Source organism: Anser anser (assembly GCF_964211835.1).
Source record: "Anser anser genome assembly, chromosome: 6".
NCBI lineage: Eukaryota > Metazoa > Chordata > Aves > Anseriformes > Anatidae > Anser > Anser anser.
In genome coordinates this window covers 35,153,774-35,172,454 of record NC_139726.1, presented here as the reverse complement: position 1 = coordinate 35,172,454, position 18,681 = coordinate 35,153,774, and the positions used below count along the sequence as shown (strand labels likewise).

The 18,681-nt window shown below is 38.0% G+C and overlaps 1 protein-coding gene across 4 annotated transcripts in view; it reads left to right on the top strand.

Annotated features, from left to right (window-relative positions):
• The window catches only part of LOC310902060 (uncharacterized protein), a 354,895-nt gene that overhangs the window by 36,619 nt on the left and 299,595 nt on the right, over positions 1–18,681 (top strand). For 3 of the 4 annotated variants that reach the window (XR_014586435.1, XR_014586436.1, XR_014586437.1), the window contains exon 3: positions 17,391–17,463. Coding sequence is in view for 1 of the 4 variants with exons in the window: in XM_083842971.1 (XP_083699097.1) it covers positions 1,045–1,117; positions 17,391–17,419 (102 nt within the window). In the remaining 3 variants the exon portion in view is untranslated. Of the gene's footprint in view, positions 1–1,044; positions 1,118–17,390; positions 17,464–18,681 lie in introns of all 4 variants that reach the window. The other variant, XM_083842971.1, reaches the window with a different exon arrangement.

Below are 18,681 nucleotides of genomic sequence, written 5' to 3'. Positions count from 1 at the left end.
CATCATTTAGGTGCTTTGAGGTCATCTAAAGTTGGGGTTAATGGGGACTAGTCCTGTCCTGGCTCTCCAAGCAGCACCCAATTTCATCCTAAGTTAACTAAATTTGTAACTGGGAGCCAGAATTTGAAGGAAACTGCATGGCCGTGAGTAATATACAGATACCTGCATATCTGTGTTTTCGAACTGTGTAAAACAATGCAGAGTGGAAGTGAGTTATTTGCTAAAACACATTGGTGGAATTAAGATAATTTCATTTTCTGGAGGATGCTTAGGAAACTGAAGTGCCATTGTACTCCCAGAGGTTTTCTAATAAAAGACAACATCAACAGGAAATATTTTCAAGTCAATTACTTGAACAAACACCCTAGTTTTTATTGGGCTACCAATCTAGAGATACTTCTAATAGCTAGAAATCAAGATGTTGGAGCAGAGAACAGTAGCTGTAGTGAGTTTGTACAATATGAGTGCAGCAGGGTGGGAAGGGGTGCTCTCTTCCCTGGTGTAACAGAACAGAGAAGGATCGCACCATGTCTGTCAACCTGCAATCGAGCTGGATGAAGGTGCTCTCCATCTGGATGCTTCATCAGAAATGGTCTCCTAAGCCTTACACTTGGTCTATATTAGCTATTGTATGGGGCCAAATCTGGTTAGTTATGCTATTGTCCGTAACCCTATATATTTCAGTAGGGCCAAACATTTCAACTGAGAAAGTTTTGGCTTGTTAGACATGTGGTTAAAGTCTGACAGCTATGAAGACAGACCCTACAGCAGTCACGATTTTGGCTTTCGAATGAGTTTGAAAGTGTTGGGCTGTGCATTATGAAGTATTTTGTTCTGCGTAGTGTGGTGGCAACAAAGTCTGGAATACTGCTCTTTTGTCTTGTCTGGAGAAACTGTCCCATATTTAGCCTACTCTCAATAGTCGGGACAGCTTGTTTTTCATCTATTTGATGCAAGTTGAAAAATCTCAGGCTTTAGTTAAACTTTTAGTAGTTATTGCTTGCTGCCCTACTCCTGAGAGTTTCAGGATCTCTTCCCTTGCAGGGTTTAGTGGTCCAGACAACCATCTGTGGTGTGTCACAAGAGTCTCAAGTTGCTCTTTGGGAAAGCCTGCAAGGTATGCTCCTTTTGGCTTCATTTTAGATTGAAATGTTTCACTTCAGGTAGAATAGATTCTTCTCTCCTCAAATCTTTTCAGAAATGCTACTTCACAACTTTGCTGCTAAGTTTCTAAGTGAAGGTGCGCTATACATTTTTTTTTTGATACAAAAAATGAAACATGGGCTACAGAATGGGTTCATATATTGAGTTTTCTGAGCAGTGGGCTATTCTTTTCTAGATTCTCAGCTGCTGTAAAATGGCACAGTACTACAATTCATTGGAATTATGTTGGATATGTCATATTGACCCTTTGACTCTTTTAAGTGTGTATTTAGCTCTACAATGGAAATCCTCAATCCCAAATTTTTGTAAGCATCACTTGCTTTGGCACTCCTGTTTCCTATCTTTTTCGATCAATTTCTCTTCCTTTTGAAAGTTCAAGGAAAATCTCCACTTTCTTTTCTTCCCCTATTGCATATCTGCTCTTCTAGTTAAATGCATGTAAAACACAAAGCACTCAAGTTTGTGTTGTTTTTTCTCCTTGGGAGCTCTTCATTCGATTGGGAAAGCTGACGCAGCTGGTGACAGCCACAAAACAAGCACATGAACAGGATCAGACAGTTCAGAAGAACTGAGCTGAGGAAGCAAGTTTCAGCACATGGCATCATTATGGAAATTGCTGTGTCAGTGAGACTGATGGGCTAAGAGGCAAGGTGTGCTGAAGACAATTTCTCTCATGGCCTAGCTTTTTTCATTTCTTGGGTGATGCTCACATTGAAGTTGCTCCGAGTTAGTCCTAACTCTTGTTTTCCAAATTGGATTGTGTATGTGAGGTCTGCTCTAGTAAATCTTGAGGAATTCTTCTCTTACCTGCTGCACCTCATCAGTCTGGAGAGCATCTGCCCTAGAAAAAGCAGGGGAGCAGATGACCTACAGAAAAGAGCTACTGAAACAGCACAGAAGCTTCTTTCGAATTAAATGAGATTTTTCTGGGGTGGGGGAAAGTGATCCATTCAAACTAGAGCTGGTTTTCTGTGCCCTGTTTCAGTGACACTTCAAACAGGGACACCTCATGTCCCTCCCAATTCCAAACTCTCAAACATAGAATGAGGAATGAAGGGGAGAGAGCTTGGACCGTGGAATGAGAAAAAAGCTCTATTGGAAGCTCAGGAATATTTCTGAAGCTTTCTTACAAGTTTCCAAAGTGGTTTAACAGCTGCATATTGATTTATCATGACTCTAAATGATTACTTTAATGCTTCTGAAGAAAAGTCAGAAGTACTTCTTGTTTTGCACAATGACCATGTTGGGGGAATTTTTTCCTCAATTTTTTGGTTTCTGTTCTAACTTTAGGGAGATGGCCGTTTGTGTATATGAGTGGAGTATGTTGAAGGAGCTCAATTTCAGTACAGTCTTGTGCTAAAGGTCATAATGTGCAATTCCCTGAAACATTTGGACATGGGGAGCAGAACTATTGTCTCCCTAGTGTTTGAAGCCTGACAGAACTTTTCTGCACACGTTCCAAGCCAAGCAGATGTCCTTAATATGCAGTTAATTAGTGCAATGTCAAGCCCAAGCTGACATCTCAGCAGTGCTCCCGAGCTCAGAAGTCAGCTCTGCGCTCTGCATGTTCGTGTGAGTTCTGACTGGCTCTGAGCACAGGAAATAGTTGGCTAATAGGATGTCATTCTATCGATTTGACTAAAATTCTTGACCTCAGCAAGACTGGTATGGGGGGTTTTACTAATAAAAAGCAATATGTATAAGGGTTCAAAGGCTTGTTGGAATTCAGAGCAGAGGAAAGACCACCAGGGAAACTTGAGTGACTTCAGTGCAGCAGATCCAAGTGACAGCCAAGTCTCAAAATCTCCTTGTTTGCCTGTTGGTGTTAAAATTGAGCTTGCTATAGAGACTCCCCTAATTGTGGAGTAACCATCAGTCTTGAATGTCTGGCTGAGTGATTACATCCATAGCTTGAGTAGACTTCACAACTGACTGCAGATACTTGGCAGTTCAGTTATGATGCCTGCTTCTTTGAAAGGTTCTGTAGTGGATTTCAAGGCAGAACAAGCCAGGTCTAAGCAAGATAAAATTCGAAATAGTCTTTTCTTCCCTAATAGAGAAAAGTAATGAGTAGTGATTTCATTACTGTCATTGTTTTAAAACAGAAACCAGCCAGCTTCACTGCATGGAAACTTTTGACTACTGGACAAGGCCATGTCAGAACTGGATTAAAATACCATATTGTTTTTACAGTTGGTGGCCTGTGGATAGTGTATCTCATGTGGCAGGTTTGTGTGTCACAAGGCTCTCCCAGAATCTGCCTACAAATGTAGGGCTGTTGTGTGTGCGTGATAAGTCCTCAGTGTTTGTCTGTGCATTGACTGATTTTGAATGAAATAACCCAGTGAAATATTTGATTGAATGTGGTAGTGCCTATAGTTGTCTCACTCTTCTGAACACAGAAGGTGTTTCAGTCCTTGATCACCAGAGATTACACTTTGGAGAAGGACAAAGTGGAAAATAAACTGGTAATATGCCATTAAATACAGTTTTAGAAATTACGATTCACATTTATTTTTTTTTTTTAGTCAGAGTAGGTTAGCTACTTGTCACCTAATGGGTTTTCTGGAGGTGCTGTAATGTGACAAAGTTTGAGTTCATCTTAGGTATAGGGGTGTTTGTGCATGCGAAAGAAGTGACAGAAAAAGCATCAAACAGATAGTAGGAGCCTGATAATGTGGTAGCAAAAGGACTGGGTGGAATAAGTAACATGAAACAAATAAAGGATTATCAGTGAAGGGTGAGTAGGAGAAGATGGTGAAAAATGGACAGAAGTGGAACCAGAGAGTGGTGGAAGCCTGCAGAGACGCAGGGCATTGTGGTGTTAGAAGGTGAAGATCAAAAGGCCTTGAAGGAAACTTGTAGGTGTGGGATGAAGGACAGAGGGCTGTGTTGAATGATGCTTTCTTTTGAAGGGACGTGTTGTACAAATTTGTGAACAAGCAAGCCCTGATCCTGTTTTTTTTAAGCCTAATTGAGATGTTTTATGACATGAAACACACTTCAAGGGATAAAAACAATTGTAGCCAGAAAGGCAAATGAGAAAGTTGTCACATAGCAATCAAGTGGAACCTCTAAAAAAGAGCTTGTCATTGTACATAAGAAGACATGAAGAATCTATTCAGGTTAAAAGTTCAATTTTTTGCTTCAAGTTCATGTGATTTTTCCTTTCAAGTAAATCTGTCTACTTTCAGGAAACTGTTTTTTTTTTCCTTTGCATTTTATTTTTCTATTAGGTAAAAAAGTGATTTGGGGGAAAGGTCATTGTAGTAACATTTTTTTTTCTCCATATCATTTTGTTCTTTTTAGTGTTAAAACAGTTCTGTTATCGTATCTTGACCTTATAAATGGGAACAAGGTAGGTAGTAGCTTATGTAGTGTTCTTTGTATTATAGCATAGTTTAAAATATTGACTGGTTTGGGAAGGAGAGAGTGGAGAATGCAGATTTTGGGGCAACACATCTGCTTTATCTTTGCATTAAAAAAAATGCAGCTGGTAAATCAGATAAAAACTTTCTTCAACTGATTTTCTGTAGCACTGGACTGCAAAACTCTGTACCTTAAGCAAGGTGTCCATTTTTCATTGTGTTCACTTGAATTTGTCTTCAGTGTTGTTCTTTGTGTTCGTTGACTTAGTTCAATACGTCTGCTTATGTCTGCCCCTTGTAGACATGGATATCTGAAAATAATGCCTTTAAGTAGTGAAGGATGGCTACAAAAGAGTTCTCTTCATGCCACACAACTATGACTTGTCTTGCAAATGTAAAATTTAAGTAAACTGTTTCCACCAAAAAAAACGGAAAGCCGAAGCTACCTGAGGAGTATTTCATTTGCAGTTCCTATTTTCTCCTTTCTCCACCTTTATGTTGATCTCCACTGAAACACAGCTTTAATCCTTCAGATACACTGTAACAGGATATTTTAATGCCCTCTGGATTAGACACTTGTGCTTTGATATTGATCTCTGTGGCTTTAGATAATTGCTAAAGATGTAATCTAATATATTAAGCTAAGTTTGATGCTAGGTAACCCTCTCTGCTTTGAGGATTGATGAATTGCCTTTGATTTCACTAGGAAATTAAGAAAGGTGAGGAGTGACAATGAACCCTATGAAATGTTTTCCTTGTGGAAAAATTATGAAAATACTAATATATTTTCAATATATATAAAAAGATACTTTTTTTTAAGGTTCCTTGCTTTACAATTCTGGTTAGTCAGGATTGAAGTCAAACACAATCAAATAGCTAAAAATCTGGACGTACTAGAAGAACTCTAATTGGGACTAAATGAAATGATTTTTAACACGTATTACTCCTAATTCTAACAGTGTTCCTAGTCTTAGAATTCATTGACCCCTGTTAATGTGCAGGTGTGTGTAAAGTGGATTTCCCATCTTTGCAATGCAATTAAAAATGGTTGAAGGCTTTTTGATTTTACTTATAATTCCTTGAGATTCAAAACCTTTCTGTTGGGGCTGTTAAAGAACAGTTGAACAATATGTACTTTAATGTTTTTTTCAGAGCACTGCTTAAGCAGAAAGGCATGAAACAGAAACTGAACGACTGAAAAGAAAAGGCTAGAGTTGTCAACAGATTTCAGTGCACACAGCTATGAAAAGGCATGAGAAAATGCATGCTACAGACACACAAAGGTTGTTCAGAAAAACAGAAAAAAAATAGAGAAAGATTACTAGGTTCACTTCATAGTTTGAGGGGTTTAGGGTGGTCAAGTTGTTTAAAAGGCCAACACTGTGTATCAGTGTTTATTTTCTAACCTAGTTACAGCTGCTGTGGAAAGATATGGAAAACAATCACCAAAGATTCGGGAAGGATGAACAGGATAAAACCTGTAATAGCAGTTGGAATCTTTAAGAGAGGATTTACAGCTGTTTGCAGGAAGGATTGCAGAACAGAAGCAAATAACAAACCTGTATTCTGCACTTTATCTCGGGGTGGCATGCAATAAAATTGCCCTAGAAGAAACTCTGTGAAGATAGCCATCTCCATGGCCATAAATTGAGTACTTAAGGTTACAAGGAACATCTCGAGGTGTAGTCCAGCCTCCCACGCAAACAGGTCTGGTCTCATCAGGTTGTTCAGGGCCTTGTCCAGTTGTCTTAAACTGTTCACACACACCACTCATGGCAAACTGTAGTTAATCATTCTCATGTTGTTTAAAAAATAAGAAATTTCCTAATATATAGTCAAAATGATGTGTCTTTCGCCACTTCTTCTATGACTGTGTATATCTAGCAAGTCATGGTCATCTTGTCCTTTTCTTTCCTGCAAGGCTGCTTCCTAGGTAGCTGTATACAGATAGATAGAGCTATACCTGTATCTGTATTTGACTAGATCATATTAACCTGGGACAGTCTGGCTGTATGAGCTGGGGTGCAAAGAAAGCAGGCTAGAAGGGCACTGAAAATGTGTGTGTGGAGAGATGCAATAGAGCATTTGAACATTGACTCGGAAAGAAAAAGTTCCTTGTGATCCATAACATGCACACAGGAAAGCAGAACCACCTGAAATAAACAAAAGAGTTGAACCTCGAGTAGTGAGATAAATAACCCCAGGTCATGGTTGTGGTGCATTGTTTTGTCAGCTTTATTTTTTATTTGTTATTTTTTTTAACCTTCGTGTGCACTGACCAGAACAGAAATCGTTCCAAGATGTGATACCTGCCCTAAAGCTAGCTGGAAAACACCCCCTAGCTACTGCGATTTCTGTTCTGTGTAATGTCTGTTTGCATGTCCTCACTGCTTAAAATCAAGTCTGACAATAGTTTTGTATCATTTCCTGACACTAAACTTTCTAGGTGCCTCTTTGGCTCCCTTTGTTTGCTGTGAAAACAAAGAAGGCAACGTAGCAAAACTTCAGAAACGCTGAGAACATTGAACTGAATTAGCATCTCCCTGCTGTTCAGTCTCCTGCTTTCAGTCAGTTCAGAACTCCCTTCGTGACTTTTTGTTTCTTTTTGTCTTTGAGTTTAGTAGCAAATAATTAAGGGTTGTGATATTTTCCTTTATCTGCATTTTTAGAAATCAAAGGCTAAGTAAAAGAGGTTTCTCTCGTATTAGTGGGAATGTACTATTCCCCCTTTTTTTCCTTAAAAGGAACAATTTAATTTTATATCAGCTTCTGTTATGTTTTCACAATTTTCCTAATATTTTTTTTCAGGTCATTGTGCTTACCTGGTAATCAAACAGATGATGGACTTAGTTTTAAGAGTGTTTTTTCCAAACAATATGCATCAAAGGACTTAGTTTTAAGAGTGTTTTTTCCAAACAATATGCATCAAACTCAGGAACTCCTGTCAGTCATTTCTTATAGGAGACTTTGTTGTTTTGTCTAGGGTAGCTGTTTCTTTTATTTAATGTTCAATTGCAACGTGTACTTGATTTTGAAATACTTTCCTCAGGGGTGGCTTTGCTCACTGAAATAACATGTTCATGAAATTTACATGACTTTTTAAAAAGAAAAAGGCAATAATAAACATCAGTCTAAAATGCATGTAAGGAGGCAGATTGCTCTAAACATGTCACCGATGGTATACTTCTGATGGAAAGCAAGTCTTGTGCTACAAGCTCAACAGGTTTGTTGTACACAGCATCAGAGCTGTGTTAATTTATTTCTTGTAGAAATGATGAAATTTGGTTCCAAACTTACTAAAAAATTTTGTGAGAATAATAAGTTAGATGTATTCTCTCTGACAATGAGTGTTTCAAACAACCACTTTAGGACAGACTTTGTAGAAGTGGTCAAATCTTCCAATACCAAAATTCAGACTTACACTTAGTGTCATGGAATGCATGCTAAAGATGGGTAATGGGATTGGAGTCCGGAGGTACAGCATAGGATGTTTAAGTGACATGGTCAAAGAATGCAGGATGTTTTTCAAGCCATGAGTTCAGAGAACTGTCATTTCATTCTACTAATAGAAAAACAAAACTGTTTTCCTTTTTAAAAATTTTCTCTTTATAGCAATGAGGTCTTTTGGAAATAAGGACATGTAATGTCAACACCGCTCTTGTCTATTCCCTCATGTATAATGTTTTTTTCTTGCAAGTGGCCATGTTAGAATGGCAAGGAGCTGACTAAAATGGAGGGCGTTTTATTTTCTTATCTGGTGTGTGCAGAAATGTGCGTGTATATGGGGTGTCTGCATGGGAGAAAAGAGGGAAGTAGAAGGAAGGAAAGGAGTGTGTGTGTCCACACACATTTGGGAGGTTACTTGAAATTAAAAAAAAAAAAAAAAAGAGCTTAAACTAAATGGATGATTTGCCTGAAACAGGAAATTAAATAAATTAAATATATTCGTGAAAAATATTTACACCTACTTCTGCTGCTGTTGACTCGTGAACCAATCCTTTAGAGACTATAATCTATCGGCAAACACTGGCTACATTTTAAGAGGAAAAAATTGTGCTGGCGGAAAAAACAAGCGAGACAGGCTAATCTCAAGAGGGTGAATCAACATACTCACAGCATATTTGGAAGAAAGAAGTATTGAGAGATTTGGTAGCAAATGGCAAAAAGAAAGGGTGTTTTACCAATGTATTTGGTGCCAGATATATCTTGTCCCTTGATCTGATAATTTTTTTTTTTATTTATAGGAAATTAGGTTCTCTGAACTTCATAAACAGTTTTGTGTAAAACTGTAGAAAACTGTTGAATAAGATGTGAAAATGAAGGTTGAAATGGCTAAGGAAGTGTTTAAAATGGAGAGTGAGAAGTCCTTGTAAGGGGAAGCATCAATCTTAACGTGGATCCTCAAGGCCTGTCTTAAGACTGTTCTTTATTATGAAAGAAATGATAGCAAATTAGGAGACAGTGGTAGCATGGAGGACTAGGTGATTGTAATTTGAAGAACTGGGTGGCCTTGATGCGTAGAATGTCACAGGATGTGACAAAATGTGGTAGTGCTATGAAGCTCATGTGCTAATGAGAATTGTTGTAATAAGCTTATCTCTTTTTTCTTTGCAAGATAGGTCTTAAATTGACTCCCGACAAGCTAGTCAGAAGCAACGAATGTGGTGAGGCTGTAGAAAAAGCTTGGGTTTGCTGCAAAGGAGCACACAGATGGTTATAATATAGGGATGCAGCAGTATCGCAGTCTGTAATGCCCATTGTGGGCTTGGAGTTAACTGCTAGGCTCGTAGATGTTCCTTGGTTTGCTGTTGTTGGTTTTCCTAAGTTATATTTTGCCTAGGTTTATAGGAGCTAGAAGGTTTGGGGAAAAAAATTCCAATACTGGAAAGGGCTTTGGTTTCTACAGACATCCATACTTAATTTACTACCTTAAATCACTGCAAGCAATTTAAAAAGGTAAAACTAACTGCTGTTTCACTTCAGGATTTGAGTACTCTAAACTGAATAAGAATATAGTTTAAGCTAGAGGTTTTGGAAAGGACATAGAAACCATGCTTGTTCTTTGATTGAAAAAAAATAATAAAAAATGAAAAGACTGGAATTTTAAAAGCTTGAAATTGGTAAAGGATTACTACTGTTACGAAGTGCCTGTTACTGGAATAACACGAGAAATTCCTTAGTTGTTTAAAAATAAAATAAAAATCAATGTTGTCCTGTGTATCATCTGTCTTGGGCAGGGGAGTGGGAAAAGAGCAAAATGAATGTACAATATCCTTGAGTATTGTAGAGGCATCAGATGCAGTATCAAGTAGAAGATGAAAAATTTTTGATCTTCTTCTCTGGAGATGAGTTACTGCATTGTGGTTGAGAAGTTTCAATGGGAAAAAAACTCTGAAACAAACAGCACGATCAAGTGAGAGGCAAGTTTGCTTTGGGTCTAAGATGGAAAATATGAGAAAAGGAAAGGGTTTTCTATCTCCAAGATGTGCCTTGTTTTTTCTGCACAACAGTCAGATGGAAATATGATAGATTTTCTAGATAAATCCCAGACAACCTAATATTAGATCATTGATAAAAATCCCAAAACCAAACAGTAAACAAAAACTCTAAAGTCCTTATTCTCATTATGTGTGTGCACAAAGGAGTATTATGAACTCTTGACTCCTTGCTTTTCATAATGCTTTTAATACTTGGACTTGTGTGTGTGCTCTAATAGAACAAAATAGTGTATTCCTTAAAAAACGTTTGGGTATCAGCAAAATGTGTCAGGCTCAACATTTCACATCAAAATAGTAACATGTTAAAAAGCGTGGGTACTTGAAAGGAACCTGACTATCCTTCAAGTAAAATAGAATTCTGAAGAAGTTTGTTCTTTTATGCTTTGAAATCTCATGCATCTGTTTCTCAGAAAAAAACAAAATAAAATGAGATCACTGAGGCAATTCGGTAATCAAGTTCTTGGGTTCTGTAGCCATTGTCATTTTCTAAACTTGGAGAAGAGAAAGGAAAGAAGCAAGGCATAAGGTTATTAAGCAAATTGTCCTGGTTCCAGTTAGGACAGAGTTAGTTTTCCTCCTAGTAGCTGGTAGGGTGCTATGTTTTGGATTAGGATGAGAAGAGCGCTGATGACATGCTGATGTTTTAATTGTTGCAGAGCAGTGCTTACACCAGGCCAAGGACTTCTCAGCTTCTCGCTCTGTCCTGCCAGCGAGCAGGCTGGGGGTGCAGCAGGAGCTGGGAGGGGACAGACCCAGGACAGCTGACCCAAACTGGCCAAAGGGGTATTCCATACCATCTGACGTCATGCTAAACAATATATAGGGGTGGCTGGCCAGGGTGGGGGGCTGGCTGCTCGGGGATAGGCCGGCCATCGGTCAGCGGGTGGTGAGCAATTGCATTGTGCGTCACTTGTTTCGTACACATTATTATTAGTAATACCGTTATCATCATTATTACTATTATTGTTATTATTATTTTCCTGTCTTAATAAACTGTCTTTATCTCAACTCACCGGCTTCACTTTCCCGTTTCTCTCCCCCATCCCAGAGAGGGAGGGGGGAGGGTGAGCGAACGGCTGTGTGGTGTTTAGCTGCTGGCCGGGTTAAACCACAACACAGATCAAGCTCATCCTTATTTAGGCCTTCTTGAAACATAAAAACCAAACCCAAAGAAAGCTAGATTTTAGGTTGCTGTATTTTTTCACTAATTTACATCATTTTCCATGATTCAGTGCAATTTGATCATATTATCCTAAATCACTCTGCATGTAATACACAATGCTTTATAATTATAATAAAATGCACAGTGGGGTTGTTCCCAAAGGGATTATGTGCACTAGGTGAGCTTTCAATACTTGGCATAGATCTGGTTATCAAAATGATGTCTAGCAGAGATGCTGGGGTTTCTTGGGTTCTTGTACCGAGCTACATGATAATACCTCTGTTTCCATTCCCTGCCTTTTCATGCGTACTTGCTTTGACAGGCATCAGGGGAATCACAAAGGCAGCAGATGGTCTGTGCACAGTTCCCTCAAGCATAAAACAACATTTCTGTACTTGTTGTCAGGACCTCAAATTGCACACTGTTCTATTTGATTATTTTCAAACTCTGGATTGGCCGTAGGGTCTCAGATGAGAAATATTTGCATACCACAAAGTGGGAGCAAGGGCTGAATTAAACTGGCAAGCAACTGGATTGAAACTAAACTCTAAGTAGAAGTTCTATGCGCTTATTTTTTAACCAGGTTTGATTTTATTAACTTCAACGAAAGCAATGACCTCTACAAAAATTTAAAAAGTTCAAGATTTGTATGCTGTATGTGTATGTAGGTTTTCCCCTGTTTCTCCCTCACTCATCAAATATACTGAAGTTACATTATTATGATGCATTATAAATAGCACTAGGGCGGGGGAGACAACCTATACTAAGTAGATTTAAAATAAATATTCAGATATAGGATAAAGAATATAAATTCCAAATGCATTTCTTATCATTAATGGTATTCTGTTGCAATTCAAGTAACTGTAATGTATTGTTGAATGCAATGCCATTAAAAAAAATCAGCTTGCTGTGCAGAAATTTTCCCCAGACACATTAGATAACGTCAAATTTAAATCTATATGTGAGTCTACAGAGATATGCATGCAGATGGAGCTGTGGAAAGCCAAAGGAAAGATTTTCATGTGCCCACTGGGCTCAAACAAATTTGTTTAATCTATTTTCCTGCTAGCTTCAGTTCTCAAGAACTTGAACTGCTTGCACATTCAAAGTTGCTTTGAAAGTGTTCAACATATAGAAAATGGAAATGCAGCCTGAGCAAAAGGACTGTTGTATTAAGGGAGGAAGAAGGGGATGAAGAAAATGGTTTGCAAATGATAGGAACAATTATGTCATAAGGCTGTGCAGAAACCAAGGTACAAGTTCATTATCACATGAAATTGATCTCATACTGAAAGATTTTTCTCAAAGCATGAATCCTTACTCGGTCAGAGCTTCCTCTTGGAGCCATCCTCTCCTTTCTGCATGGGGAAATTACAGCATGGTTTTATTCTTCATTGGAATGAGTACATTAGAGCAACTTGAATACCTTGTTTTCTATTATTTTGTTAGCAGAGGAGAGGGTAAAGACTTGGATTTCAGATTGCTACCTTGAATTGTATGCCATAGCTGTATTATTGGTCATTGAGTGTTAACTGGTGTTAAAGGAAATTTCTTATATTTTGGCAATTTTCTCTAGATTGCAATGTACTGAGGATATTGAAGAAACGCTTAAGCTGAGATTCACCAGGGTCCTTTCAAGGGCTTTCTGAACTGCCATTGTCACCTTTGAATGTTTAGATGGAATTCATGAATATAAACAGTTAGGATGTGCAATGCTTCAGTAGGTGCATATAGACAACATGCTAGTGTGTCCAAGCGCTGATGAGAATTGCCTGAGTTTATACCCAGACAGTTGAAAAGTTTCTTTTTTTTTTTTTTTGTAAAGATATTTTAGGGGTATTTTTTAAAAGTAATTAAAACAAACAACCCACTGATCTCTTAGAAGGGGACTATGAAAGGTACAAAAAGCTTCAAGCACGACATTGCTAGTCGGTCGAGGGAAGGGATTGTCCCGCTCTACTCTGTGCTGGTCCAGCCTCACCTCGAGTACTGTGTGCAGTTCTGGGCGTGAAACTGTTGGAGAGTGTCCAGAGGAGGGTGACAAAGATGGTGAAGGGCCTAGAGGGGAAGACATATGAGGAGCGGCAGAGGTCACTGGGCCTGTTCAGCCTGGAGAAGAAGAGGCTGAGGGGAGACCTCATCACAGTCTACAACTTCCTCGCGAGGGGGAGTGGAGAGGCAGGTGACCTATTCTCCATTGTCACCAGTGACAGGGCCCGTGGGAACGGTGTTAAGCTGAGGCAGGGGAAGTTTAGACTGGACATCAGGAAGAGGTTCTTCACCGAGAAAGCGGTTGCACACTGGAACAGGCTCCCCAGTGAAGTACTCACTGCACCGAGCCTGTCTGAATTTAAGAAGAGATTGGACTGTGCGCTTAGTCACATGGTCTAAACTTTTGGGCAGACCTGTGCGGTGCCAGGAGTTGGACTTGATGATCCTTATGGGTCCTTTCCAATTTGGGATATTCTATGATTCTATGAAAATACAAAAAAGATACTTATGTCGGTCACTTTTGATATGATTTTTACAAGCCATCCTGAATGTTATTTCGTTGGATTCTTCCTTATGTATTCAGCATATCAGCATAGCAGGCTGTAAATATGAGCGTACTCAAAATAAGTGATGCAGTAAGTTTTGCAAATAAATGAATAAATTTGATCAGCGGAGCTGCATCCCACTTGTGTTTACAATGTGTGAATGTTACAGTGAATATGAACGAGCAGGAATACTTGCAGCAACAACAAAATCTAAGCAAACGTTGAGATGGAATTTAAAAACACATTTAGAATGAAAATTATTCTGTGGTGTTTGTACAGCCAGGACATATGGTATGTTACTGTTTTTTCTCTAATGCTCACTTAGAATCAATGACATGACTCAATTTGAACAGTGAATCTCTTAAGTACTGGAGATATTTCATGATAAACCTCTATCCTCCTGAAGATGGAAACATTGCTTTACAAAAGAGTTTGTATCTTGTGAAGCTCAAATACAAGTTTTTGTTTAATACTGAAAGACCACAATACCTGAACTTGGTTGTTTCAAAAGAACAGTTAGTTTTGTCTGTTCACTCAGCTGTAACTCATAGCAAGCTGCTAGTAAGGACTCTGTAGGCTAAGGTCTATTTCTCTAATAAAAAGGCATTTGAACTTGTATCACAAGAGAATGTGATAAACAGAGATCAAATTCACCAAATTAGTTACTATGAATCTGCATGTAAATCTTCATTAAATGGCTTGTAGATGTAATTTTGAAAATCCTTATAATATGGTCTTAATTCCCACTGCTAACCTATACAAGGTGTGGGTAAGTGAACAAGTACCTGCCTTCATTATGAATTTGGGTGTAATTTTCAACACTGAGAAAAATGCATTTTTTTTTCTGTTCACCTCTTTTAAGTTCCCTCTTGATCTAGTCATCAAAGAATAAGGAAACTGTGGTAAACCCCAAACGCTGTGCTTGTGATGCAACTACGCTTACTAATTTGTGTGCATTGTGTTCCACTAGATTTCCTGTAAAAATAAACCCCAGGTGCTAATAGGGCGGATGGAATAGGAATATGTGCACATGTAGTTGCTTTTATTCAACAAATCTGAATACAAGTTCAGCAACTGGAAAGCTGTTTTGGAGCAGCTTTCTGTGGATGGTTGCTGGAAAAGATTGGGAATGTTGTGGTTAGTGTTTGGTTTTGAGAGTTATTTTTAGTCTGTACTGGTAATCTCTGTTCAAAAGATGCATCTGTGTATGTGGAGCTGCTCCAGAGTGAGCTGGGCTGGGCTTGGGCTGGGGCTCACAGCTTCTACATGCTTTGTAATAGTCTGACAGATGTGGGGCTTTCAGGACTCTTATGATTTGCAGATGAACTTGGAGTATAAAACAGTGCAAGCGGGACATTTTGCATGAGTGCTAGTACACTTCCCTGCTTCTCCACTTATTTCAGTGAACACAAAGCTGATTATTAAAAATAGTTTTGCTATTACAGATCATATTAGGTCGTGAGCTGTTCATTGACAGATATTGGTAGGCAATGGTTTTATGTTAGAACAATCCATGTTCTAACATTTTTAATTACAGAGAAAACAAACAGCCTTCCACAGAGTTCAACTCTTTACTAGCTCCCAGATTTACAATGCTTAAGTTAAAAGCAAACAAAACAAAAACTCAAGTGGAGGACCTTATATGTTTAAATGTTTGGCAACAGTGCTGTAAGATACACGGGCAGTGTCAATGTGACTGATTTTTGTGTTGTTTTTTGGCTGCAGATGAGCTCTAGGTTGGTCCTACAGATGGGCCTTCTGTAGCTGGAGCGTACAGGGTTGTTCCTGAGTCTTATTTTTTCTGTTTCATCCAAAATAAATTGGATGAATTCAGTGTACCTGCAGTTTAAAATATTAATGTAAAATGCCTTATGAAATCAGAAGCAGGTCATTTGTGTATAGAGTAGGTTTGAACTGGTGTTTGTCTTATCTTTGTCTTATCTTTGTGTTATCTTTCATGTTCGAAGTTTCCAAGTATATTGTGCATGTATTTATTAACTCAGATTTTGGCTGGTAGAACTTTACTTAAGCTTTCTATATATTCTTTGTAATGGAGATGATTTCTTTTTACCCTTACATTATACTCTTACTATGTATCTTAATATGGTTCTTATTGTGAATTTTTTCATATATTGCTGCTGCTTTAAAACTGTTGGAAATTTAAGTAATTTTCATCTAAGTCTTTAAGTGTTCATTCTTGCCAGGTGCTTGTATTAAAAATTAAATGAAAACAAACAAAAAAACCCACAGAAACCACAGTAAACACCAGAAAGTTATCAGAACTACTGACCTTCTGTTTCACTGTATCATCAGTCATGTTTTCAAGATTTATAGTTTCTGCTGTGCTTTGCTACTTGAACATTTTTCTTTCTTCTTGGTTATTTTGATATATTTGGTACAAAAGTGTGATGCTAAGGTGAATGCCTGTTGGAAAGGGATGGGAATATAGACAATTGGTGTCAATAGCAAAGGACCGGGAACCCATATAAACATTGAGAAGACCAAAACTATTTTTCCTACTTGGAATGCAAATTTTCCTTGCTTGCTTAAAGAGATACTCATGTTACCTAGCCTTTTTAGTATAGCACTATCAAAAAGTGAGCAGAAAGCTCTTAGGTAAATGTTCTAAAATATGACTGAAGACATAATACTAGCTAGTAGTAATTCTCTAATTGGGTCAGCATTCTCTTCTTCTTTTGGCATCTGCTAAATGATAGTCAGATCTGTAGGAAAAAAAAAAGACAAAAAGGCAGTTATTTTATACAAGTAGTGGGATATTTGTGGTCTGTTAATATAGCAACAGACTGAGCATTAAAATGAGCTGTGTTCCTTACATGACTAAATTTTTAGGTAAGGTTTGATTTCTTTAATAGAGTAAATGGAGAGTGGGGAGGGAGACTGGGTAATGTCAGATTGAAATGTCTATGTGTATGTAGGGCATATATGAGAATTATTTTCTTGCTCCCTCTCAAAAGGATAAGTATGTACCACATACCTGCATGCTACGCACTCACGATGTACAAAAGTCCAGACAAATGCAAACAAGGTTTTACACAACAATTTACACCACAAGGTAACACATGAAGATGAATTCCAGGTGAATTACATCTCCAGCACTTAGCAACTAAGACTGCTGAATGTGCTACTGGAGAAATAATTTTATTCCTGTTGTGGTATAACCAAGCTGGCATCTAAGCACTACACAGCTGTTTGTTCTCCCCCACAGTGGGATGAGGAAAAGATCTGGGGGGAAAAAATGTGAAGCTTGTGGGTTGAGATAAAGACAGTTTATTAGGACAGAAAAGAACTGCTAATATTGCCAGTGCTGGCTTACTTGGTCCTAAGTTAGCTGGCTCATGGGGAAGAGCCGTATCTGAATTGCAGTGGTAGTCATGGGAAAGTTGTAGGGTGGTAAATGTTTTTTTACAGTAATGATTTCTTCAGTGTTTGTAGGATCTGCGAGGTTTATGTTGTCAGACCCATTAAACTGATAGACCTCTCTGGTTGGAACCATTAGACTCTGAGAGTCCCAGATGACGAATGAGAGAGGTCACTGTACTGACCGAGCACTAATAATGTTACCTGCTTCAGGCTTATAGGGGAGAATTGCAGGAACCAGAAAGTTAAAGCATGCTAGTATTCCTATTTCTGTCCGTTGCAGGTGTTTTTGCAGACTTGACAGCCCTTTAAAAAAGCCAGAAAGCTGATTTGCACCCATCTCCCCCAACAACCTGGTAAGTGTATGTGGTTGTGTTTTATTATAAAATAAGATTTCATTATTTGCCTTACTAATTATTTAGCCAGGAAAAGAACCAGCCTTAATAGATAAATTTTATTGCTAATATAATTGTTCTTCTAAAGGAATTTGTCTGATAAATTATCTTTGTAACTTTCATCTAATAAAGATGTAATGATGAAATTGAATGTAGTAATCCGAGAGGAGGAAGACAATTTGCCTAATGTGGTCCTTTTAAAATGATTCTTGGACTTGTTGGCAATGGCATTTTGAGTATTTCCTAGGTAAAATGTGTGGTAGTAGGGTGACAGCATGGCATAGTATGTAGTAGTGTTATAAAAAAAAAAAAAAAAACATTTTTTAAATTGAAGGAGAGACTGGAAATAATACAAACATGCTGAAATATCAAAGTTTGTCATTTATCTGACTGCTATGGAGAAAAGCACCTAACATCCCATAATAGTGTTGTTAGTGGCTGCTCTGTATAGAGTTTCTACAGGGAAAATTACCTGTAATATTCAATATTGGACTAGAACTTTGTCACCTAAATCAGTTAGAAGTTTGCTTTGTCTGTCTCTGTGGTAGCAGGAGTTTGCTGTGGCTGTTCCCCTGCAAACAAAACCTGGTACTGGTGAAAATTTGGTAAAATAAAGTAAAAAAAGAGTATGTTGTTCTGGTTCAAGAGAAGGTGCGGGGAAATGAAATAAGCTTCATACAGTCCTTCTGAAAAATGTCTTCTACTGGTAGTGCAAATGCTTTTACCTTGAGGTATGACCATTGCCATGAGCAGTTTTCTGAAACGTTTCTTATGTGAGGTGCCTAGTGTCACTGGCAGTGGAAATAAAATGTGTTTTTAAATATTATTAAAATAGAAATTGCTAGAATAATTCTTCAAAAACATCTTTTTCCACCATAATTTTCTAATTTTACCAGTCAGATGTATTATATTCCTTTACGTTCTTAGTCTTTTTATTAATGCTGAAAAAGCATTTGAAAGCTTTCTGTATTGTTCAATAATTGTTAGTATTCTTCAAATGTCACAGTCTGTGCAAGAAGCAAGGAAAGGAATAGCTTAACTGTAGATAACTGGTCTAACACCTGGCAACATATTTTTCTCATTCAGTGTGTCCTTCACATACTTTGCTCATTTTTGTTCGTATTATGCTGCTAAGTTGTGAAGCTTCTGTAGGAGATGGTGTTCAGCTACTGTGGTCAT